The sequence below is a fragment of the Mizuhopecten yessoensis genome, unplaced genomic scaffold (genome assembly GCF_002113885.1).
Source record: "Mizuhopecten yessoensis strain PY_sf001 unplaced genomic scaffold, ASM211388v2 scaffold3229, whole genome shotgun sequence".
Lineage (NCBI taxonomy): Eukaryota > Metazoa > Mollusca > Bivalvia > Pectinida > Pectinidae > Mizuhopecten > Mizuhopecten yessoensis.
In genome coordinates, this window is record NW_018404940.1 from 2,956,934 (window position 1) to 2,984,296 (window position 27,363).

General features: G+C 35.5%; 1 protein-coding gene across 7 annotated transcripts in view; it reads left to right on the forward strand.

Annotated features, from left to right (window-relative positions):
• Positions 1-27,363, forward strand: part of LOC110447185 (protocadherin Fat 1-like) — a 150,489-nt gene that overhangs the window by 68,653 nt on the left and 54,473 nt on the right. For all 7 annotated transcript variants that reach the window (XM_021492711.1, XM_021492714.1, XM_021492717.1 and 4 more), the window contains exon 4: positions 4,562-4,623. In XM_021492711.1, the coding sequence (XP_021348386.1) occupies positions 4,562-4,623 (62 nt within the window). The remainder of the gene's footprint in view (positions 1-4,561; positions 4,624-27,363) is intronic.

Here is a 27,363-nt window from a genome sequence, read left to right on the forward strand (position 1 = left end):
AATATTACATGTTAATAACTTGATTGGAATTATAACCTTGAATTGACAGTTTGATACTTTGAAAATTTTGAGCCAGCCCTACCCCCAAGGGCTGTAGGGTGGGGCTCAAAGGAGTCAGTGTGCTAAAATTTCTTCATTTTCCTTGTTAAGAATCAGAGGTGCTAGTTTCAAATCCTTTTTAATCTGAAATCTGTATGCTAGATATTGAGTAAGGTGGTTTTATTGTTTTTTGTCACTTTGAATAATATTTCTGTTCATGTTAAAAACAAAATCAACTCTCTGTATAAATATATCAGGTGACCGTTAAGGCCCATGGGCCTCTTATTAAGAATATTTGTATACCCTAACACATTTAACATGTGTTTTTGTCTATGAAGGATATTTTCAAAGTTTTTGTGTTGATATAAGTTAATAAATCATTTTCAATCCGTTCCGATTCATTTTATAACAGTAGCTGTACACTAAAACAGAAAAGAAAAGCTCAATCCCCATTTTCTGAAAAGTTGGAAAATTGGAAGAAAGTGCTTTGATAGTGCTTTAGAAGGTCTTGAATTTTGTCCTGAAAACTCTGCATGAATCATTTACTATTCAAATCGATGACAAATACTACTTAAAGAAAATAAGTCAGAGGTGCGACAACATTCCCTGTGTACACACATAGTAGGAAAGTTCTTTTTATGTCGGTATTAGGTAGATAAGCCATAATCCCGTTTCTGGGAGGTTTGTCACCTGACAGCGGTAAACACCCCAGTCTAGGCCTGGTTTAGGATTTTCACAGACTTTATAGGTTTATACAGCCGGGTCATAACACCAGCTGGTGCCACTGTTACGTAACGCAGGTTACAAAATAAAGAAATTCTCCTTACAATATAAAAATGTATTACAACGATTAACACTAACAGTTTAGTGGTTCCTTCTTCTGTTGAAGGTACATCATCACTAAGTTGACAGAACAGGTTTTGTCGTGTTCCCATTTTAACTGAAAATGAATAGTCTTTTATTAATGTTCATTATGTCATGTTATGAGATTTTTTTCTTTCTTGCTTATAATAATGGCCGAAATCTAGATGATTTTGTTATCAACGTTTGTTGTATGGTGTTATGTATCACCACAAACATGGAATTAATGTGCAATACGATAAAACACATTAAAAAACGCTTTGGTTCGAAATTTTATGTGTCCTGCCTCTGATAAAGTTTTTTTTTTATTTAATTCATAATCATAGGTATATTAAGTGGGTGTCAATCCTGTGGTAAATAAAACCCGCTTTAACATTAGTCTGCACTCTGGGTCTCATTTAAGTGGAAAAGGAGGCCAAAAAAATTAATTCCGTCTTAATTGCGATTTGCATTATCGGCATATGTCATCCAGTCACGAGTGTTAGGGCCATGAAAAAACTTGTGAACTCTGCTGTCATTTTAATAGTCTGTGGTTTTGATAATATCAAGGGATATATTAGAATACGTAAAGCGGCCCGAGGCTTAAAAAGTTCAAATATAAAAACATTGGATGCATCAAAAAGCATTTAAAGATAGAAAATGAACACTGGACAATTTTATGGTTTTTTTCTTGGACTTCGGTCTTGTATGCTGTGTTGTCGCAATTTCTAAATACTTTGATATATTTTTTGCCCCCTCTGTGATTGACAATGTACTTGAAAGAAGTGGTAAAGACTGTATAGGCCTAATGAATTGCTTACCTCTTCAACGATGTATATATTACTCCTATCATTTACTTGATTGACAAATTGAAATCAAGGAGAAAAAAGCAATCTCTAAAAAATATGTCTGAAAGACTTTGTTGGCTTTAATGAAGAGAAGTGTTGGTACCTTAAGGATTTCTATGAGAAATTGATTGGTTTTTATAAGGTTTTAATCATTACGATCTTACTTCTTGTAAGGTTTTCATAATATTGTCATCTTTGTCGGTAAAAACTATTTGTATTATAATGATCTTATTTCTTGTGGGGTTTCCATTATATTGCCGTGTTAGTCAATAAATGTTACGATTATAATCATGGTCTTAAGTCTTTTAGTCTGAATAATTACGATGCTAATGGTTGTTTAAAACATTTTTGTAGGGTAAAGAGATTACTGATTAGTCTTTTAAAGTGGCCATGTTTGGTGATTGATTTCTCTGTGGCAGTTGGTATTTTACTGCGTAAGTGTGTTTACCATGATACTACATTAACTTATATATAAGACTTTTATCGGGGCAGTGTTTACTCATGTCGCCCTCCTGCACACTCGTTGATATACAAATACAGCGACTTTAACAGAGGTTGTATATCAAACAAATTGGGTATTTTGGATTTCTGGAGATGAAAAACGCCAGAAATAACAATGAACAATGGAGGTTTACATATTATATAAACCTTGAATTCAACCTATTATTTCAAATATGACCTAGCTTTGTTGGAGACCCCTCCAGGAGACTTTTTACCCCCTGTACGTCTGTCGGCCATACAGCTGTGTACTGTCTTATCAGGGGAAACACAATAACTCATCTAAATTTGCAGAAACATGCTACAGTAAAGTACATCAATGTTTTTCACGAATATTTTGATATCTTACGAATATTATCTGGTGATGACAAACTCACAAAGTGCTATTTTAAACTGGAGTTTTTTGGGGCACATTATATCTTGAAATTAGATACATGTATATGCAGATTAAAATTTTACCAATGCATGTACATAGATGTTATTATAGAAGATAAGATTTAAATTGTGGCCTCCCGTGATTGAGGTATGTAATACTGTATCAGGAGGTTGGTGTCAAACACATATCTACAATATCTAATGGTCTAGATTATAATTCTTCCTAAATTATGTTTGTATGTGAATGATAGAATTACAAGATTCTTCGTTAGAAATAATGTGGCATTTGTGGGGGGGAAAATATATATACTTAAAATACATTGAAATACCAAGTGGAAAATACAAAACAAAGGCAGTTACGTTGTGCAGTGGTTTAATTTCCATGTTTCTTAATTATTCAAGGGGGATCCCTATATATTTTACAAGATGATAATAGGATGTTGTCTACGATTTTAAAATGAAAGAAACAATAAGAATACTAATGAAAGTAAAGGTCCTAGGTTATCCAGATATGTTTATATCAATAACTCTTTTTTTTTTTTTTTTCCCCAGAACTTTCAAACATTATTTTTTCCATTATTCATATTGTGCTCATAGTTTGAGGCTGATCTATTCCCCGCCACTAATGTGATGTGTATGAGTCAGAATTTTAGTGCTGAAATGGCAGTCACCCTCCGTTTATGTCATACAGGGAGTTGAAAACTTAGTACTGAGATACATAGATCAGCCGTAATTAAAGGCACTGTCAGTAAATTAGAAATGTTAAGATCTCCATTAGACAGGCCAGAAATATTTTGGATTCTGTAATCTTGCTCAGTAGCTAGGCAGCCATCAGTCAAAGCCCCCCCCCCCCCCCCCCCCCCTGCTATTAAGTGTAAGACATTATAAACTGGTCAATGGTCTCAACGCTAATGTTACTGGGTGATGGCATTCCATTTTAAAACTAAAGTGATATTTGTCAAAATATATTTCAACATTTGAAGCTATAATGTAGATTGATGTTTAGATAGAAGTTTAAATTAATTAGAATGCTGGAAAAAAAATGCATATGTTGATTTTTTTTTTGACATTCGAAGCTATAACATCTTAGATTAGTCTTACAGTTCATTAGCATGCTCAGGGCTATTTGAGTGATAACGGTTTACCAATTTACTATAATGCTGAAAATGGGGACCAGAGCTATAAAATAACTGTTTACCTATCATTAGGTACTGAAAACACTGATGTAGGATTTTGCTGAAAATGCAGAATTCAGGTCATAAGGGTTATACATTTTATGATTAATTTATTAGGCATTTCCTGCTAGGCACAGAAAAGTACCAGGATGATTTACATATTTATCTGATCAAATGAAAAATTCAGGGGTTTCCTCTATAATGTCAGACACTCAAAGTATACCAGGAAAACCTACTCGTACAATACTGTCGTGTCGGCTGAAGACTATGTATGTAAATGAGCTTTAGATGGTACATTGTGGCTGTGGAGGCTCCCTCGATGGTTCAGCAGGCATATATTGAATTAGATGCTGAATGAATTTGGAAATAAAAAATATTGCAGCCTTGGGAATCGAAAATTAAATGCTGGAATAAATAACTGTCATCTGTAATTTCTCTTTTTCTCAATACACACACTCAAATTCAGTAGAAAATAGTTGAAAATATTTGAAAGGTCATACTGTCCATTGTAGTTTTGTCAGTGATATTTTTTGTTTCATAAAATCCAGTTATATCTTTTGTTTCATAAAATCCTGTTTTCTTCCTGAAAATCATTAGATTCAGCAGATGGAGTAAGTACAGTAGTAGTTAAAATATCTGAAGGCGAAATATACTGCCTATTGTTGTTAGTCATCTGCTGATTGCCAGAAACTGTATCTTACAAAGTTACTGTTTCCTGTGGTTATTTATTGTTTTTTTGTGAACTTGATGATTTGATAAGTATTTTCATATTTGTGTATTCTACAGGTGTGATAGTGACCACTGACCAGAACCTGGACAGAGAGGTGCAGGATACTCATACGCTGGAGGTGAGTGTTTTATCATACTTATCTCCCTTTATTCACAGTTATCTCCCCCTTTTTCTTATTCCATGCAGTCAAATCCCCTCACCCCCCACCCAAAATGTATCAATACTGCTGTGTATATTTAAACATAAGTCAATAAGTATACCTTTATATTTCCTGTACCCTTTTGCTATTCATATTAGTCATGTTCAGTTTTCTCCATACTATTATTTTTTACTTCTTTTTATTAATAATTATCTCCCTTTATTCTCTTTTATTTCCCTTAAAAAAAAGATTTTACAAATATATCTTAGTATCTCCCCATTTTACCATTCCTGGTAATGCACTAGCTTCACCCTTATTTTGCCATGTGAGCAAATGTAAAAGCGGATATGTTTCTACTAGAATGTAGTTCACAGCTACATGTAAACAACTATGTAATGACATTCACTGGTGGCTGACAGGTGGATTTCATTGAAACAGGTGTAGTAAATAAACTATGCTGAAGAAACCAAAATGTTAATTAAAACTTGTGATGATGTAACTGTAAAGACAGATGTTGAACATTATGTTATATAAAGCTTCAATATTTATATAAAAAAAACAATTAACTGAATATTTTTATTTTGTCGTATTGAGAAAAAAAGAATATATGTTATCGGACTATGATCATCTTGAGTCCCTGGTCATGCAAGTTTATAATTCCTTTTGAAAAATTATGAAAATATCTGGATGATAAACATAGAGGGTTTTATAATCCTTTAGTATCCATCACAATGATGTAATATTAATCAATACAGCTTGGCTACAGTACAGACCATCTGCTTGTAGGTCCAACAAAACAGGGATAGAAGTAAACCAAATAGCTTTGTATTTTAGAAACCTGCAGACAGTATGCTTTCAGAATGTTACATCTGACATGCCAGTATCTTATATGTCAAGATTGCATCTGTCATTATATGAAAACATGTTATACCCCAAGCATGCATCAAATCGGGAAATAATGCTTTCACGTTTTTTCTACTATCAACTGGTTTTACATACTCGGATGAAGATCCAGTCTGTCGTGAAAGTTAAAATGTAGGAAATAATGTGCAGAAACATGACAGGTCTGGTTTCTTTTAGACATAATCTACATTGGATGGAAGGTTATGTTTTGTGTTTAGATGCGATAACCTTACGAGATTCAGATTTTTACATATCTATACGTCAGTAATGTGATGGTTGCAACCTGTCAGAGCCGTGAAGGTGACTTCCATCACCGTTACAGGTAGACGGCTGCTCTAAGACTTCAATTCCCTTCTTGTCTGCTTGTTCACTCACCTAATGCTTCAACTACAAACCCCAACATGTGATGCAATTTACAAATTACATGCCAGTCTCCGGAGACCAATAGGTGACGGAAGGATATACTAACAGTATTTACAAACATCGGGATTCTCTCACCATCGGCATTCAGCGGCTCCCCGCTGGTATCTGAGAGACCTATCTATCCAGATGTCTTCCTGCCCGCCTAGTGCCAACAGCTCGCAAACATCTACACAGCACAAACCTCTCAAACTGTGTTTCTTCACATACATGTAAAGAAAAACATTCCTGCTAAAGGCATGTCATAAAAAATGTTAACTTATGCACAGGTTTGGTGAGATCTCGCACTAGATAGTGGATGAATGTGTGCTATTTTGGATTCCAAGGTCGTTTGGTTTGACTTTGTGATGACCTCCGGGTGATTATAAGTAATTATAGGTCATCAGTGCAGTTGCTGTTTAAGATCTACCTGAGGTGTTCTTCAAGATAAAACGACAGAAGTTTTCAAAAATCTGCAGTGCATTTTAGCAGTAAAAAATCAACTACAAGATGGAAATACTTTAGAATGAATTTATACACACTATTACAGAGGTAACATCAATTTATTTTCGTACAAATTCATTGTAGCACTCAATGACAATACAAATCAATTTGAAAAAACAAAAAACTTTTACGAATAGTGGCAGCTGTCTATGCCAATATACTTTTATTAGAAATAAAAATCGGCGTAAACATGAAAAATCTATAATTTCTCCTGTTATTTTTGGGTTTAAGTTCCACTGTTTACCAGAACAATGATTGGGGCAGTCATTACAAGTGTTACAGATACAAGGTGTTTAGTAATGCATTCCATAAACATTTTAAGGGAGTTAAAACCATTTGAACCTGAATACAAATCAAGCCTATTGGATTACGTATTGCCCATCAACTGTTGGTAGTTTACATGTGATGCATGTACGATTGGCTCTTCGGTACATGTATACCTTCTATACAAGGTTTCTCTCTGTTGGCTGGCACTCAATTACTTACAGTGACAAATTCACTTCCATTGACGAAGGCCCTGAAACTGTGACAGAATGATGGATGAAGTAGGTTACAATGCAGACAAGGTTGTGCATTGAATTGCTCTCACTCGAAGGAACATTTCCTATCTATTCTGCGGCATGTCAGATGTTAACTTGAATTTTAGGCTTGGTTTGAATTCGTTCAGAATTTTGAGTTGTATCGAATGTTATATATGTATACATAAATCCGATTTGCAGTGCTATGTTAGAAATTATTCATTATGGAAGTGATCGATACAGAGAAAGTGTTGTTGCCTATATGTTATGTTCTGGCCTCTATCGGAAATGTCTGTTTACCTCGGAAGATTTTCAAGGATGTTACTACAGCCCAGTTGTAGGCTGTATATTGTTGATTTAGGTCAAGGCTGTCTATTGTTGATCTAGGTCAAGGTTGTATATTGTTGATGTAGGTCAAGGCTGTAAATTGTTGATCTAAGTCAAGGTTGTATATTGTTGATGTAGGTCAAGGCTGTATATTGTTGATGTAGGTTAAGGTTGTATATTGTTGATGTAGGTCAAGGCTGTATATTGTTTATCAATATCCAGGTCACACAATGTGAGTCAATGTGTTGTGCTGTCAATATGCGACAGTGTCAAGTATGCATGGTCAAATTAGGTCAAGGCAGCAAAATGAAGGTCAAGGTTGTAAACAGGCCATTGAAGCCTTCTGTCAATATAGATTAAGGTTGCATATTGTCTATATAGTTCTAGGCTGTATAGTCCGTATACTTTTCTGTTGTACTGACAATACACTGTCAATGATTACATACAGCTGAACACGGTCATCAAAATGGCACCAGGGTAGGGCTTCGCCGTCAAATTAATTCAACATTGATTTCTGTCATTGGAACATATTAATGTAATTTCTTCATAAATGTTTTGAAATACTTCGTGACAATGTTGGGTATATGTGAAATATCTGTGTGTTTGTGTAGTTTCCAAAAACATGTATTGACATCTGACAACCCTCCACCTACTGCAATGTCTATCAGATCCTAATGACAAAATAATCTCTGTGGCTACTGTAGGGGTCAGAAGCGAGACTGTCTTGTGATTGGAACAAAACCAAGGATGGTTTACCTATCCTGTTGTTTACTTGAGGAAGTAGATGACTAGAATATTACCTAAAATACCAACATTGGTAGCTAGAGACGATACGAAAATTGTGAAATGTGAAATTGCCACTTTAGAACAGCTGTCTGCAAGTCTTTTTTTTCTCTGAAAGTGGGTGGTTAAATATTTAGATGGGTTGTCCTAATGTTGCTATGTTATTTCCCTCAGGACCGCAGTGCTTGTAGTAGGTAGTGGAGGCATGCTGATCACACAGTGTCTGTACAGGCGTAAAACTTCTCTGGGTTTACTGGAGTGATAACGAGTGACTAAAACTCCCCCCAAAAGCAATGTAATATTTTAGAAATAACATATGTTGCATCACAGTGCAGAACATTTTCGTCTTTTAAATGGTGCACAAATGTTAAATAGTATACAAAACCTTTTAGTACTTTAATTACTGTTCCTCAAACACCGACACCCCTTATATATAGTATCTGTGACCTGTAGGATATGAATAAATAAAAGACTGGAACATACAGATTTTAACAAAAGTCAAATTTTACAAAACCAAGGAGAAGTGAAGTAATTTGATGCTAATTTTGTTGAATAGTCGAGTGAGTTTTTTTGTTAGATAACTACTACTTACTATAGTATCAGAAATCGTTAGGGGAGAACTGCCTGTCAGACTCATGATAAAGCTTACCTTATCTTAGTCATACAAGCAACACACTAACACACCCAGTTACCCTCCTGTCAACGGCTACACTGAACTAGTGAAACCAATTAATTACCTCACCGGAGTTCTGTACAATTGTTTTTTCATGGATATAGTAGTGCATTTTGGCAGATTTGATAATTAATTCTTCGTAATACAAACATTGTCCTGGATCAAATGACATTTTCAATAGAAAAGTAATGAAATTGCAAGATTATTGCCAAAAATTTTTCAAAAGGCTGTGTTAATTCAATTTTCTGAAGCGTTTTCATTACCATTTTTACGTATATTGTCTTGCTGAGTTTCAAAGATAATGTAATTTCATAAAGATCAATATACTAAATTAAGGAGTGCATCTGTGAGGAAGAGGTTGTTCTTTCCTTCCTTCTTTCTCCCACAATGTAACAAATATCGGTACAAGAGATACCCGAGAGAGCTTCCCTTCTCTTCCTTCTCCTTTCTCACAACCTGTACCCAAAAGATAGGGAGCCACCCTTCCCTTCCTGTTCCCCTTTCCCTGTACTATTTGTAGGAGCACAGACACCCAGGAGAACAGCGGCTATCCTTTTCAGCTTTCTGCCATCTCATAACTTGTACAGTGACAGTAGACCCCCAGTAGACATTTGGCTATCCTTTTTAGCCCTCTCCTGTCTCATAACTTGTACAGTCAGTAGACCCTTAGTAGACATTTGGCTATCCTTTTTAGCCCTCTCCTGTCTCATAACTTGTACAGTGAGCAGACCCCCAGTAGACATTAGCAGCTGGCTACAGTTTTAATATTTCATATATAGAAATGATTGGTTATTATTATACCAAGGAAATGGTTCTGTAATGCCTCCTTTTCCCCAGAAATGACATTATGACATGCCACACTTGGTGGACTTCTGATAAACATCGGCCTCATATCTATGTCTGTACCATCTGGATTTTCTGCAGCTAGCCGGTAGTGATTGTATATTGATTTGGATTTTATTATGGCTCGTTGTTAGATTTTCTGATGAGAACGAAGGATTAATGCTAATAGTGCTTGTCAATAACTATAACTAAATTCTTCAATCAGAAAAAAACAGTTATCTGCCCTTAAGATGAGCTCTTCAATCAGAAAAAAGTAGTTATCTGTGCTTTTGACAAGTTCTTCAATCAGAAAACGCAGTTATCTGCCCTTCTGACAAATTCTTCAATCAGGAAAAAAAGTAGTTTTCTGCTCAAATGACTTTGTTTATTTTAAGAGGATATCGTGAGCTGTATTCTGTAAGGTGTTGTAGAACCGTTTGGTAATCTGTTTTTTTATGTAAAGACGTGAACAGTGTTGTATTGTATTTTAGCAAAGGTAGTGCTGCTTGGTAGAAGATTTAATCGGAGGGGCAAAGTTGACTTCAAACGCTTGCACTTCCTGTAAAACGGGCCTTAAACCCTTGTGGGCGGCAATGGCAGGTCTGGGTTTGTCGTTTAGGAACCCAGGAGGGTGTACGCGGAAAGTGCAGCAGTCTGACAGAAGATCCAGGTGGTTTCTGGTTTCCATGGTTCTTGATTTGCTTAAGCTAGACTTTTTAGAGCTGATGATTAGAGAAACAAAATCTTGTATAAAAAGTTCAATGTTTATCTGAAAGTTTTTGTCTTTGATGTGAGGGTATGAGTGAAACAGTGTGAAGAATAGCAAGGATTATTATATAGCTAATTCTAGTCTTCTGGATGCCATTTTGTCTTAAAATCTAATACACACCTAAGTTATTACGCTGCCATTTTAAAAATTGCCGTTAAATATTGCTACAGCTGTTTGGTAAATCTCTCGAATTAGGTCATGCTTTCTCTTCATCAGCAGATAGTTTTGTTCCAATTAACAACAGTGAAAGAAACTATTACCATAAAATTCAATTTTGGGTTTTCACTTTTTATGACGTTAACCCTTTTACCCCTATGTAACTTTAATAAACTCTACCATAAATTGATCTGGATGAGTCCATTGTGGTCTACAGTGTTGAAAGGGTTAAGGAGTAAGCTTTAAGATGAAAAATAATTCCTATTATTCTAGGCCTTATTATACTGTTATTGGATTTGATATTTGTGACAAAATTTACAGAATTAAAGCTGTCAACTTTTGTATCTCCTACTAACAGTTTCAGTACATTTATCTTCGTATATATAATTATGTGTGATACATATCGATGGTAGATAAACTATTTAAGATGCCATGAGGAATGTCATTGTAAGACCCACTGGGGATTCTGTTACTCTACGACTGATTGGTCCAGCGTGGCACCGCTAACATGCATCGACTAGAATAACATATTACAATCGGAGAAAATAATGGATGCTGGCATGTTGCTGCGACCCAAATAACAAAACATATGCTGTTTTAATACATTGAGTAGGTATGACAGAGCATGCCAATAAAAATGTGTTCCCTGGTGGGGTCAGGTTGATGTTGGCTGCTAGCGGCTTTCTCTTCGCTCCCGTCTTGGCTTCATGCAACCATTCATGAGTTGCTCTTTTAGAGATTATTGGAACATGACTGACATAGTAGTGCAAGTTCAGGGTGAGATCTGACCAGACCAGAGACTGCTTGAGAACTGACATTGAGATTTTATGTGACCTTGAAATCACAAATTTAAGAATGCTCTCAGTTGTGGAGGGCTTAACTTTAGTGCTATATTTCTTCAATTTTTTACTGAAATAGTAAAATCTTATGAACTTGCATTAAAAAATCACCACATCTTGGCTTACAATAGATGATGAATACTGGAAGATCAAAGTCATTTGAATTTTTATGAGGAATTGCGAAATTTAAGAATATTTCAGTTAGGATTGGGTCTAGTTTTTATGATGTGACCTAACTCAAGGCAGGTCACTGGTAAGAAACATCATCAAGATGAGGAATTATGGAAGATCAAACTCAATAGAATGTTTAAGAGGAATTGTGAAATTCAAGAATATTGTAGTGAGGAATAGGCCAAGTTTTGTATTGAGACCTAACGCAAGACAATGCACTGGTGGTCAAGACAGAAGAAACATCACAGGGTCCGAGCATAATGATGTATCCTTTGATGCCAAACAACACTTAGTATTGTCAATCAAAACACTTGATAGCTCATCATTGATATATCACCTCTGTCTGTCTGTGTGTCACAGTTCTCTCCAGGTATCATATTGTCTAGCCACTGGGGGCCTTGTTAACCTATTCACCCCTGAAGACACATTTGAACTCTTCCAATTCAAAGGTTGGAATAGTTCATTATGAAATTTCAGGGGTGAATGAGTTAAAGCACCATAGAACTGGTTGATGCTTTGTTAAGCCCCTGGAACACTGGTCCGTCATTTTACCTCAGTTATTACCACAATCATGTTCTAATGATGAGATTCTAATCAAGATATAGATGTCGATATATAATACTGGTGATGTTTTTGTATACTAACCTGGAAACGTTTGTCCAATCAATCTTTTGCTTTCACCAGTAAATTTCATGTTCACTCAAAGATAATTTGCCCTTCACATGTGATTATTATTATATATGCTATTCTGTATACTATTATTAGCTATTATAATGAATTTGGCCTCATTACTTAGGGCAAAAATGACTCCTAAAGTTAAACTGGTCAATATTTCCCAGGGTACAGTATTACAGCATACTCTGATGGGTATCATTGCTCATTCGATCTTCTCTGTAATTTATAATCCCGACATCACTGGACTTGAAGTGGGCCACGTTAAACAATCAGCATTCTTCAGTTTCTATGTCATTAAAGGGTAGCTATTTATTTAGTGTTGGAGTATTAAGAAATATGTTTTACTGAAATTCGATAGAAGTCGTAAGATAAAAGTACTTCCCACATCCATATCGTGATGGGGCCAGTTGTTTGATCTGAGTGTGTAAGAAGCTTGTAGAGTATGGTCGGTAGAGGTGGTTGGACAATTGTCAGACGGAGAGTTATGGATCGTCTGATTAAAGGATGGCCGGCTGACACTGACAGGAGATTGACAGTATTACTGCCAACTTATGGTTATGGTTCATATAGAACAAGAGATCAAATAAACTTTTTATAAATTTGCCATTTTTACGAGAACACGGAGGGCCGATTACCATGTGGTTAAGATGGATGATCTCGTTACACGTTTTTAGTGGCCTCTGTATACCTGTCTGACCACTGCCCAGGTGTTCAAAGTCTTGTTAGCTTAGCAACATTTAAATTTTTATAATGTTATCTTCAAAATTTGTTCCTTCTTGAAAACTTAAACTGTTTTTATAAAGAAAACCCCTTGAATTAAGAGAACATTTGTATATCTTCAAGACGTTTGACAATTAATGGCTCAAACTGACAATACTTTTGAACAACTGTTGATTTCTACACAAACATATCTTTCGAAAGATATTCAATTTCCTGATAGCGTTTAATGATTTGTTAGGACATAATTTCGGGGAATAAATAACATCTTTGATGTTGACTGCTGTAGGTCAAAGAAGCTGTCAACACCTTGCAGAAAGAGGCAGAAATTTTAAACGAATGTAAAAGTGAAATTTGATGCTGCAAAAAGTGCTTTGTCAGTCCCTAAACAGGTCTAATAATGACAAAATCAAATTGTCGTGACAGCTCCTTTGTAACAGGGGGTTGTAAGGAGAGGTTGAAGGGTAGCCGACAAACCTGATTGCAGAGTACCTGTTGAGCTCCGGTGTCAGGTGAATAACTCTGTCTTGTAAAAGTCTGATTGGCCTTTCTAACCTTTCGTAAAAATCTCAGTGAAGAAACAATCCAACACAAGTTTCAAGTTTCACATTTATCAATCATCGGAAATATACCCTGTTAGAAATTTACTGCAAAAACTAAACAAATCAATTTGTACTTGTTGGGAAGCTGTTCCGATGTGTGTTTCGTCAGCTTATCTTAACTTTAAATCAGAATCGGCTGTTTCTGCATTGAAAAGACGCATTGTTTTGATGATAAATGTAAAATAAATTGTTGGCATAATTCATTTCTTGCCGGATTGCCTCCCTTGATAAATTCGAGATTGATCTGTAACTGTTGAAGTATGGTACATTTCTCATCATAGAAATTGTTCCTGAATCGGGTCATTCGTTCTTCTTGTTGGCATCAGCTTTTGATGGACTGCTAGATAACAACCCTGTGACATTTGTATAGAAATAAAAAGCGCTTTGTATTTTTGCAATTGTTTATCCAAGGAATTGGCTATACAGGTGAAAAGGAGATCAATGAAATTAAGAGAAGAAAAATTTGGACCAAAGTAGGATGGTCTCACACATATGTTCTTTCTGAAGATATGGAATTTATAGATTTATGTATACCAAGATCTAGGGCATTCACATTTAGAGGAAGGAAGTAGAGAGACTGATATAAGTTGATTAGGGAATCACACAAACTGGATGTAAGCTACTGATAACAGTTTATATGTATTTGGAATTTCATTTTTCCCGAAACAAGAGATGTGCAAGATTTGTTTTAATAGGAAGCCCATTTCCTTAATATTTTATAAATGGTAAAAAAACTGCATGATTTTCGGAGATAAATTTGAAATCGGGGTTAGTTCCGAAAAACCACGAGGATTGCTCCTGGGTAAGGCAATTTTCATGACCGACAGCTGAAATGGAACTAATGATAAATTGATGTGGTTTTCTGCGTGTGCATTTTTCGTATCATGTAAAGTACACTTTTATTGACTTTTATCGAGGTAAATGAAGTAAAATTCTCAGGCTCACTGGCAGAACATTTCTGGTTAAATGTCTTTTTTATAACATCCTAGGTATCCAGCTATTATAATGGTAAGTCAGAGGTTGGCGGTTTTTAATTAGTTGGAAAATAACATTAACTTAATTCTTGTGTATAGTGATTTTATCTTTCTTAATTTCTCTTAAGCACTTTCATTTTATGTCTTATGTTTTATTTATGGAAGGAATATCAGTTTTTAATTTGTCTGCCACAACCAACAGCACCTATAGAAAATTTTAATGTAAAAACACCAAATTCATTTAAAAAATTGTCGGATGCAAGTGTTTGAGAAAAATGAACATCGGTGCAACCTGGTGTCACTGACCATTCTTGACCAGTCCAGTATGTATATATCATGGTCATCATGATATATGGCCTGTGTTTAATAGTGCACAGCACTTCCTGGTGTCCAGCATGTGTTCGCCTGCAGGACATGTCCATTTCAAAACAGAGTTATCTCTGTGTTTGGCTGCTGTTAGCTGATAATACACCTGGAATACCAGCTGTAGATTCCTAGATATGTTTAAATAAAACAAACACTGACAGGTAAACTGACCTACAAAATTAATAGTACTGTTATCATAACATGTTATGGCCCACAGATTTCGTGTGCAATGGGCCGTTCCTCATTTAAAAGTTGTTTGAACTGAGGAATTTACTGCGTACAATTTGTTTTTGTGTTCCGTTGATTCTGCAAATTGATCTCGTGTAGGTTTATGATTGAAAATGCAATAAATTTGATAAATTGATGTGTAAGAATTGCTGGTGCTCGAGTCAAAAAACAAATTTTATAGTCTCTAAGTTCAAAGTTCAAGCTTGATGGAAACAGCATTGCAATAATAACCTATTAAACTAATTGATCAGTAAAACAATAATGTTGTTACATTCGGAATATGTTTGTGTTCAGCAAGCACAAGGTTGTATTGTGTTTGGTTGGGCTGGTGTTAAGGTTGGTGGACTAGTGTGAATGTTGAAGTAACACCGAAAATGGATAACGGTAAAAACTAGATATCAGTCAGCCTTGCATGCTCTGTCGTAGGTTTGGAAGGGTTTGATATTCTCGTTAATGTGTATAACCCCAGTAAAAAAAAAGATTTCTAATTTTGAAAGTGAATATGTATCGACTAGCATGCTACTGTGCTTGTTGTACAGCGAAACAGGACATCAAGTGAAATGATCCAGGCATGCATAGGGCAGAGTCAACAGTATTATTGATCCTGCTAGACAGATTCCAGTAATCATTTCTTCTCATGCAAATACAACCACATACCTGTATAACCATATAGTTGACTATAGAAACAGATTTTCGCATGCTTGGGAAAATAAATAATTTACATTCAGAGTCAGAACGACCTTATGGGAATTGAAAACAGGAATCTAAAATAAATTATGAAATACAAAGTTTGAATTGTGAGAGGAAATTTCATTACCGATGGCTTGCTTGCAGCCATGATTTGGTTACACATGAAAATAGGATACATATCTGTATTTGGATTTGAATGACAGTAGGCCACAAGGATAGTTTCTAATCAGCTAGTATTAATGGCAATATATATAGGATCTTACATGAGTTTCCATTTCATACGAGATTTATGAAACGAGTCTTAAGATTTTTTCAATGTAGCGAGCCTCTGGCGAGTCACAAACTTATATATCCTTGTGACCGCCCGATATCAGAGGAATGGTGTCCCATACATTGCCTGTTTGATTGGCGGTACAATGGTGTCAGTCGTGTTACATAACACCATTAACAGTTACTACAGTTTCGTGTTTAAAATCCATACACGGGTCAAAATTCATGTGGTCTTTTATTAAGGAGTATTGATTTCTAGCCTTAACAAACACTGGTAGATGGACGAATGATTAGTTTTACTACACATCGGTATACTGATGGCTTTGTTATACAAACGCACCATTCAGCATCAAGTTTGAGAACATTTTACTTCTGTGGTCTTGTTACAACACAATATTGTGATTGGCATTCCACTCTGAGTACGAGACTATTCAAGACAGGACAGAATTACTCCGGCTCTTGTTTCTGTATCGGTATCACTGAACATGAACGTCTCGTTGATTTCCGCTCCAGGAACCATTCGGTTAGAGCCTGTGGTTCCATGCTCTCTGGTGCTGTAACGGTTTCATGGCAAATCATTATGACATTAAAAGCATGTAACTGTTACATCGGTACATGAAGATGGCCGTAGTGTAATACTACAATGTATAGACTCATCGCCATTGATTGAGGTTAGGTTCCCTGGAGGATGGGACCAGCTAGCATAGCATTTACTAGTTTAGTTTAACTTAGGCAATTCATCTACGCACCTGTTTAACCTTGGCTTCAGTTTCACAAAATTCTTAAAAAAATTGTTTTCCTTAATTTAACAGTCCCCAAACGGAATTGTTTCTTAAGTTGATGAAATATCTTACCTTGAGCTAAGTAATGTTCTGAAACCAGGGCCGAAAAGTTACTTCAATTTTTGTATCTCTATGCTGAAATTACACATATTATGAACTCTTGCTCACATCAAGTTACACATCTGTCCCTGCCGCTATTGTCTCATGAAAATCAGACCCTATAAAACAGTTTAGAACAATTTTTAAAAAAATACGAAAAATATACTGAGAATCCACCAGCTAAACTTCAGTTTTAATATTGGCCAACATTTTTCAACCTGAACTGACAGTTTATCAGGTTATTAACTGAAACACATCTATAACAATTTACAAATTGGTTTGCTGTATTTTGAATATATTTTGATAATCACAAAAGATTTCCTTGTATTAGACATTATAAACAGTAGTAAGCATTTGTTGTACAAACGTAAATTTTTGAAAGAAATTTGTACCATTTGTCTGAGGTTATCAGATTTAGTTAATGCAGGTGCCCAGTTTATTTCTTGTTTCAGGTTAAACCGATTACAGTGTTGATTTATTATGTATGAATTTGAATGTATCAAAATCTAAATAAATATTCTGTTTGATATGGCATATAAAAACTCCACCTCAAGACAGTTGTTGAAAAACAGGAGTTCATTAATTGTAATGTCAATGGCACAGACATTAACAATTAATTATTACCCTCATTAGTTACAATGTGTGTGGCTCAAGCTGTTCTCAATTATGGGATGTGATAATGAGCTATTTTTTGAAAATCACGAAATTTCACTTTACCAGACTTATTGGCGAGTCTTAATTTCAGTAAAGACACGAATGCCATTCATAAAATTCTTGAATAAATACCACCTATATACCTAACAATTAAGGTTTATCTTTTATGTATATACAGCATTATCATTTGAATTTAAATTTCAAACTGTAATTCCCCCCAATGTGTCTGCAGATCTGTCAGTCTTTTTAATTTACTGACATCAAGAGGAACAGAATCACTTTGTCAGATAAATGTGTCGGTAAAGACTGGGTTAGAGGTGTAGAAACCAGTCTTTAAGGACCTTGAAATCATGTTGGATGCTACAGGATGTTAGCTTCTCTTGTTCTGTCCTTCAAGGTTATATACTATCTTACATTTTATACCAGATTAGTAGTGAGAGTTATCTCCCTTATTTAAAAATGAAAATTAGCAGTTAATCAGAAAATGTCACTGAGTAGTTGACAGAACACTATTACTTACGTAAAAAGTTACTTAAGAGGTATGACAGCGAGAAAAACCTTTTTGTTACAAGTGTGCCTTAGAGTAGAACTCATTTTAAAAGGAGATTTGTGTCAAAATAGGGTGACATATATCCTTAAGCGAATAATTAACAGGATGTGAAGTGGTGAGTTGGCTCTTCCTCAGTGATTGTCATGGAGATTCGGATCCAAGGTTGCAGGGAAACAGCGTAAGTGATAGTGTGAAACGCAACATGCACATGTATGTTATCACAGGAAATTCACGCAATATCACCTAATTATTGCATAATTATACCCAAGGTCAGGGCTTGTCTTTGAACTTGTACAAGATTAATGTCCAAATTAATTGAATGGTACAGGTTTGGTTGATAAAGTAAAGGATTTGTCAGACAACATTTCCGGTATAAGGGATGGGAAGGACGATCCCAATTATTCAGATAAGTTTCAAATGTCGAATTTTTATGCATCTTATCATGGGTGTTATCCAAACCAGTCATTGTTTGTTTTTCCCCTAAAATAATCTTCCTAAACATATTCTATGATTGTCTGACGTGTAATTTGTCGTCAGTGTCATATTTGGGGAATGTCTAGACCCAGAATGGATCATTGTGCATTAAAATTTAACACATAATGTATCATTTGTAGTGTTAGGTAAATTAATTCCGCCGCCCGATTTCGACAGTATTGTGCTGTATATTTAGCGCTACCTATCATACATGATTTAGTGTGTCAGAATAAAAAACCCACCCAGAACTGACCTCTCGATGCATTGTAATGCCAGGAGAGGCAAATTAATAGGGAACACATAATTTAAATCGGATGAATAAATGACGAGTTAGGCCCATATCACAGGAACATTATTACATTATGTTAAGGTGTACTGGTGAAGGAGAAGTATTGCTTCTGTCAAAAATGGTCGTAAGCTAGTGTTAGTTATCTCCTGTGACATCCCATAGCCTGCCTTTGTACTACTTTCATTTGCTTATTGAGTCGGAGTGGGCTTTGTTCTAACAGATATATCTCCGTACTGTAGATATTCTGTAAATACACGCTGGGGAATACTCACACACTAGTGGAGCAGAGTTTTTTCCCAATAACAATTAATAAATATTTTGTATACCAGATAGGTTTGTACATATCAGTTTACAAAGGGAAGGGGGGGGGGGGGGGGGGGGTGGACACAAAGGAAACAGAAGAGTAGAGGTGGGGGTCAGGGTCGTAACAACAGCATAAGATATAATATACAGATTTTTTTGTATTGTTATAACTGTCACGATTTGTCCAGAGAGACTTTGACATTATATAGGGTTTGTTGATAAATCAAGGGAAACACAAAAAGGAAAAAAAGAGAAAAATGGACATTGAATAATGACGGCGGTAAGCAAGGTGACAAATGAAATGAAGGGCATTGTATTGAGGGTTTAATGTATTTGTAAATATTATATGATGCAACCTGTCTTAACTGAACAATTGACAGATATTTTGATTACGCAGGTTAATTATAAACAAAGATATACAGTAGGACACAGAAGGTTTGCTTTACACAGGTTTACAGATTATACAGGGAACACAGCAAGTTTTATAGAGATAGCATTAAGGGCTTGGACAAATGGCAGGCTTACACTTTGGAGGAGGAAAGATGAAGAGCGTAACCTTGGGTGTCACTAAGCCTACAGCTCTGACAGATCTTGTGTCACTGACACCACACTTACAAGTATGACAGGTGGAGACGGTACTTGAGACGGCGTTTTATCTTTTAAGACTGGACCAACCCAAATGTTTACGATAATAGCAGCATTATTTCACGACAATCAATTCAACTTAATCATTTTGTGTCGTTGACCCCGTATGACACAAAACAATTGTATTTTATATTTAAAGAGAGGAGAAAGCACACTGAATATGGAGATCAGATTTCTGGCTTTTTAATTTGCGCTTTTGATATTTTGTGTCACAGCGTGGTCTATGACTGGGGTGAGACTGCATACAATATCATTGGAGATGATAATAGTGGCTTTATACCCTGGATCACAGACACAATCTCACGATTTTGACATTTCAGATTTCTTCATTATTGGGCCCGATTACAGCATTTCAAGGCTCTAGTGAGGAGCCCAAGATTCTATCTACAAGTTTAGCTCATACACAGCACAGAAAATTGCCAAACATCAATGGTTGTCATTATAAGAACCAAACTGAAATATTACGTTATGGAATTGAATTCCATGAATTTTAAGTCATTATTTAATCAAATTCAATCTACTTGAAGTCACCATTATGGAATTGAATTAATTTTTAAGAAGTGATAAATCAGAGTAAGCCCTGAAAAGCGGGCTTTCTAACAGGTCTGAGACTGTGGGGAGTACACTGTCATGTTGATAGCAGTGCTACGAAGCTTTCATTTCTATTACCGTATTTATCCGACAACAAGCCCATGACTGGTAATAAGCCCACACAAGTTAAATACAGTTCAGTAGAAATACTAACAAATGCTACAGCTTTATCTATCGAGGATTAAAAACTGATTAAGCCAAGGCTAATCGCCTTCAGCATGTTATGGTATTTCATTGTCTTGCAATAAGCCCACCCCTATGTTGAGTTAGAGGATATGTGCTGGCTTCACGTTTTTTCGCGGGATAAATACAGTAAATTCACAGTAAGACAATAAGGTTTAAATTGATCCACTAGAATGTTGAATGTGTTCATACAGCACGGACAATGGTATCACAGTAGTCTATGGCATCTAATTGGTCTCTTACTGTCGGTCGTAATGATAGGCCACAACACGTATTGATCGTTGTTTACTATACACATGTAATTACATGGACACTTATATGTAACTACACCGACATAGATACATGTAATTATACCACCATGGATACACAATTATTACTAGTGTGTATACACACATGTATACTAATGACTTTATCAGATAACTCTGGTGACATGCAATTGATAGGCCCCTGTATTATTTTGTTCTCGCTCTAAATAGATCTTCATACTCAAAATGCTGTTATGAAATAAAGGCAAAAAGAATATTTCCGATCGAATCTGTTCCGACTGTTGTATTGTTACTGTTATCACTGACCAATCATGTTGTGAAGTCAAATTCAAACACTTATCGGAAGTTACGGAATGGTTTCAAATAAGAATTTTTGTTTGACATAAATGGTTTCCATAGCCAATACATTCTTGTTACTGCAAAAATTGTTGTTCCACTTTATGGTAAAGCACAACTTGTTTAAAATGTGTCATATACCAATAGAAACCGCATGGATAAAAAAAAAAATCTTTAGTGTTTTGAATGTCAATATAAGGTTTGTAATGCATCTTTTTAACATTAAAAGTAATATGCGACACAGTTCAATTAAAAAAGTAATCTCCAAAATTTTCTACTGCATTATGTGGCATGTTGTATTGCAGACCATCAAAGAAGTTTAAAAAATGTACATTTCAATCCTTAATTATACAATTGTGACGTCATACAGTTGTTTTATAGGTGACAACCGCAGACTAATGGGATACTGTACAATAGAGAATGTGTAACACACGTACTACATACACTGTGTATGCCGACATATAAATGCATAAATATACAATAATTACTAATGTGCTCAATTTTTTAATGGCTTCTGCTCCAGTTCCTCTCCGCTGTCATGCAAACACGATATTTATATGTCATGGTATCAACAGAAGAGATCTAGGCCCTGGCCTCTGGCTGATAACAACAGGGGCCCAGAACACGAACAATCAATGGCTTTTAACATTGATGGAAACAAATATATATATAAAATCAGCATAAAAACAGGGTTCCAGTCATAGTACTTCCACGAAACGAATTACGATGTTTACAAACTGGGGGGAAAATCAGCCGAGTGTGTGGGTAATTACTTTGTCAAAGCATGCATGGGTAAGATAGGACAATAAAAGGTAGTTGATTAATCGTGTAGTTTTCTGTCCTTATCAATCATGGCCTGTAGGTGTTGAAATGTCCCGATAAGTATGGAGTTTGGAGCAAACAAATGTGGAAAGTATTGTTGACATTTGGCTGCAGTAGAGGTCAGAGGTCACAAATATCCTTGATATATATTGACCATCAGTTCGAAATCGTGATGTTGACATTTGGCTGCAGAAGAGGTCAGAGGTCAAGAATATCCTTGATATATATTGACCATCAGTTTGAAATAGTGATGTTGACATTTGGCCACAGTAGAGGTCACGACTCCCCATTATATATTGTCCACCAGCTGGTGTTTGTACTAATTGCTATACTTACCTGTCAAATTAATGACTGATATTATCAGATAGGTACAGCACTGGCTTAGTCAAGGTGATAATTACTGATATTAGATATCTGGTATGTTGTAACCCATCTTAAACTGGACCCTGTACAATACAGAAACCTTTATAAACATGACCTTAACTTAGTCCCAATCATTGTCTATTTCATTGTAAGTCAAACCTTTGTCATCAGAACACTTTGTCTTGACTGAATAGAAATTAAATGAAGTTCAGTTAAGTCACTCTCGTTTGTATTTTGTTCCTTGAATTTTCGTGTCAATTTTATTTGTGTACACTTGAATTTACGATTGTGATAATGCTGTTTTAATTTTGAAAGTAGTTATGATGAAGCTTATATTTGCAGAAAATGTATTTGTGAACAAGTCTCATAACAAATCAATGTTAAAATTAATCCCTTGCAAAATATAGAGATTTACAGTGGGAAGAATTTACTGTAGATGTTAAGTTCTCGACCACTGTTGTTGTTCTGTGCAGTCGTTACATGTGGTTTGGTTGTTTAGTTGGTTTGTCATCATTTCCTTAAATAAGCTCAATTTGGATGTCTCTGAAATAATTCCTTCCAAGAGCTACATTTACAGGTTTGCAACCTGTTGTGTATTTCATCTTAAAGAAGACAAAACCCAAAAGGTTTTGTGATGAACAGGATTATGAGCTTACCAGAAATTTGATGCTATAAGAGAGAGAAAGAGGTCTCAAAGTTGGAAAGATCTGGTATAGTTTGAGCAGATAATGCTAGGTAATGATGAGGGAAAACCCTGTCTTGAGCTCTATACAGAAGAAGTATAGCTTGCTGCGGAGACGAAGACAAACCACGCGGGAAATACAATGACTGGAAGGGAATCCGCCTCACATGGCAACGACAAGATGGAAGCCTCGGCTCTGACCTCTTCACTAATCTCACTCCTCTAATGGTTCAATCAATGACAGAGATGCCATTCGAGATTGACACACACCAAAACGCCATGGCAACATACTTATTGTCGCCAGCTACAAAGAGAAAAGATCAGCAGGATATGTTTTCTATTATCTTGTATTGATTTTAATGTTGATGGAGAAACTGGTTGTTGCTTTTTTACACGTTAACGCAAAAGTAGGGGTTTCTATTGTTGTCTGATTTCCATAAATATCATCTATAGCGTCAGTCGTCACTTCAGAGGTTTCAGAACTGACGACACACTGCTCCAAATATGTCCATTTACAACCTTCATTTCTGAAGAGCTACACTTTGTGTTATGGCTACATGATAGTTAAAATTACTGGGTTCATGTCACATCCATGATTTTTGTTTTGTTTTGTTCTTATTTTGGGCATCGATAATGTTTACTATTCAAGAAAAGGAGAAAAAAAAAATGTTGTCATCATTTGAGGAATGATTGATGTATTTATTTTTACATGTTTTCACTTCAAAAGCTATTTTTACATTTTAGATTCCCACATGTACCTAAATATGTGCAGGTGTTAGTGTGATCAGGTGTTTTTTCTAAAGGGAAAACTTTATCACTGATGTCTGATATCCAACTATTTTTGTACAGGAAGATATATCATGGAAGTTTGAGTGTACAATGACTTGCACTATGTTAGCATTTATTTACTCGACATTACGCTCTATACATATTTTATTGCTGTAAAGAACCCCGCCTGTATCGGCTAACAGCTACAGCATAAAAGATTTACTAGTACTAAATCTTACTGATCTTACGCCAGCTTGATATAGCTTTATTGTGCATTTACTGTTACTTGATTAAAATTACCTGCATCATATCAGAGTCAATCTGCTCACTAGAAAGCATACATTCTCCATATACTAATTACAATAAACAACAAACTCATGATTTATGTTATGTCGATGCTTCACCAGAAAGGTAAATCTGCTCAGTATAGAAAGCACACTTGCCAACCTATCAAATTACTTTTGTAGGAGAAGCTGAACGTCAAAATATATAAATGTCTAAAACGTACCAACATAGGCCTCTTTTTGATGAAATAATTATGTAAAAAGGAAGAGTTTAATCTGCAATTGAGTAATTAAATGTGAGGAAACATTGGATATAGGGAATTATGTCCAGATGATTTGGCAAGTTTTAAAACACGGCAGAAGTCGTTTATATTTATTGTTACAAATTTCTTATAAGAGTTTCTCGGCTTCTTCATGTCACCTGTAATCTAGTCCCTTTGAAAGTAGTGTAATGTATGCCTTTCAGACCTTTGTATCGACCCTTAGCACCTTTGGACATGAAGAGGTATGAAAGAAGGGAGATAACTGATGTGAAGTAGGGTAAATTCATTAATCATAAAGATAGAATGTTGTGACAGTTTACTACATATTGTAGTTTCTTGTGTATGTGTGGGGGGCAAAGGGGATACATTTAAGGGTACAGAATTTATGGCCATTTTGTATTAGTTTGAACTTAACAGGCGATGGATTTTCATTTCCAGCTGTGAACATCGTATAAAACACAAGTAATAAAACAAAAAAGTAATTGAGGAAAAATAGCATCTGTCATCATAATACCTAAGAGTTTCCTACTTAGGGGTATCAGTCAGTTGGTGTTTTTACGGTTTCAGATTTGAACCCCGCTTCCGTTTAAACTTTGTTTATTGAGTGGTTATGGCCATTTTGCCAGACACACAATGTCCCATGCTGACTTCCGCTATGTTGAAGACTTTAGCAGCACCGCAGAAGCAAGGATTTTATTTCTGTATAACTTAGGAGTGTATGCCCCCCTCCCTTTCACTAGTCTATCCCAGTGGAAGTGGAACAATGGGAATCTGTGTAAAAACCTTTGATAGGGTTAACAAATTAACAGGTAAAGGAACTAATGATTTCTAGACTGATTAAAAAAGGATCTTTTCAGTCATGTGTTACATTTGGATGGTGTAGAATCATTTACTTGTAGGCTAAGAATTAGAAGTTGTATTCGACATTCCGTTCAATGACACAACTGTAAAAAATAAATTAAAAAATCTGTTATTTTTTTACTTCAGAATACTTGTTTTGAGGTCAATTCATCTCATTCAGGAATGGTATATATATATATGAGTCGGCCGTCAAGAACCCCACCCTACCCAAGGATATATAAATAAGCTTTATAATTTAGTTAAAACTACCACAAAATGTTTGGAACTTGTAAACATGTATGTTCAAAATATCATAGGCTATAAATCCTTAGTGAGCCATAATCAGAATTCAGATTTGATTCTTGCTGCTTTTAATATTGTGGTTTCTGCAAAAGAAAGCATTATGGTATAATATGTGGCAAAAAATGTCCAAATGAAATGACCTTGGTTTTATTTATTGTGCGGAAACAATCCCGGGATGGGTTCTTTATGGGATGAAAAGGAAAATTATGAGATTTTTTTTATCTTTGTCGATAAAAGCGTAGAAACAGGAGAATTCCAGAATATGTGATTTGTGAAAATTCTCCTTTAGCCTAGATGAGATGCATTAAGCAGACGGTCTGTCAGCCATGATGGAAAGTCCAGTGCTGATGGACCTGAGGTATTGGCCAGGTTAGATAAGGAAGCATTTTTTGTGAGAGAACTTGTGATATTGACCAAGATAAGATACTGTTATTCAAAAAACCATTTTGTTCCACTAAATATTAGATCGTTTGTCATTCAAATTAGATAAGTTTTGTTATATGTTCTATTTTCCCTTCATGGCTTGTTGGTTTACTAAAAGAACAGAAATCTGCCATCCTTTTTCATAGATTCTTGTTGTGGTATCACTGTTGCCTTGAGACCAATTTGAAAATGGATTTAACTATGAGGACGGACATATTTTGGCCTGATGAAAATCATGTCAAATGATACAGAAAACAATACAGAAAACAATTCAATTCAAATGGTCGATTTATTGCTGTCAACTTTGGATTGATTGATTGATTCATCAGTTTGTTCTAAAACACTACAAAGAAGTATTATTAACAGCAAGGTTCAATTTCTGTACATAGTTTTATTAAGGCAACTTTCAAATTAAATTTCTTGAAAAGAAGTACGGAAATATGGCTATTTCTATGTATATTTTGTGAGGGTGATCATTTCACTTTGTAGGATGAGCATATTCTGTTTTCAGTTGAAGATTTAGTGCATCAAATTTAACATTAATATAATTGAGGACCTGAGGATGACTGTAAAATGGAGAAATACTCGCAGGTCTCTTGTGAAAAGAAAATCTCAATATCTCTTGTACCTAGGTGTCAATCATACATCTATATAGGTGCTAAGATCAATACCTCAGACACAGAATCGGATCTAGTTATCGCGCTGGACAGTGAGACCAAACATCATAATGGCTGCCATCGCTGTAACACAATCAAACAGTAACCTTACCAAACACTGTTAAGCAAGGTAATTTGGTGGCGATACACATCACAAAAAACATCTGTAATGACCAGAAGCCTAGCTAATCATAGGTGGTGGCAGCTCTATTATAGAGGCTCAGCTTTGCTGACCACGAATTGACCGTTGATTTATAGCTGCTGATGGACAAAGAATGAAGAAATTTTTTATTGGATTGTCTTGTTATAAGTTTTCTATCCATCCTGAAAAACTAGATAGTGTGAATGACTGGTCACGAATATCGGTGACTTCATGAAACTGGACATTTAGTTAGCGTTTACGACATTAGTGGTCAGTCCAGTAACCATGGACACTAACTAGATAAGATAGGGTTGTATTGCAACATTAATCCATCTCAACAGCAAAAAAAAACCCACAAATGAACACTGTGGACTGGTTAGATATTGATACGAGTGACCATTGTCTTTTCTCAGTAACATTGACTTACCTATTTATAACTGGTCAGTTATTGGTATCTATGACCACTGTCTTTGTCAGTATCAATGACACTAACTATTCCAGATAGGTCGGCATCGGTCAAGACATGAACACTGATCAGTGATGGACGGCAAAACCAAGGCTCTTCTGATCACTTCCTACAGTTTCTAATTAGTCTGGCTGACAAAGGTGATCATT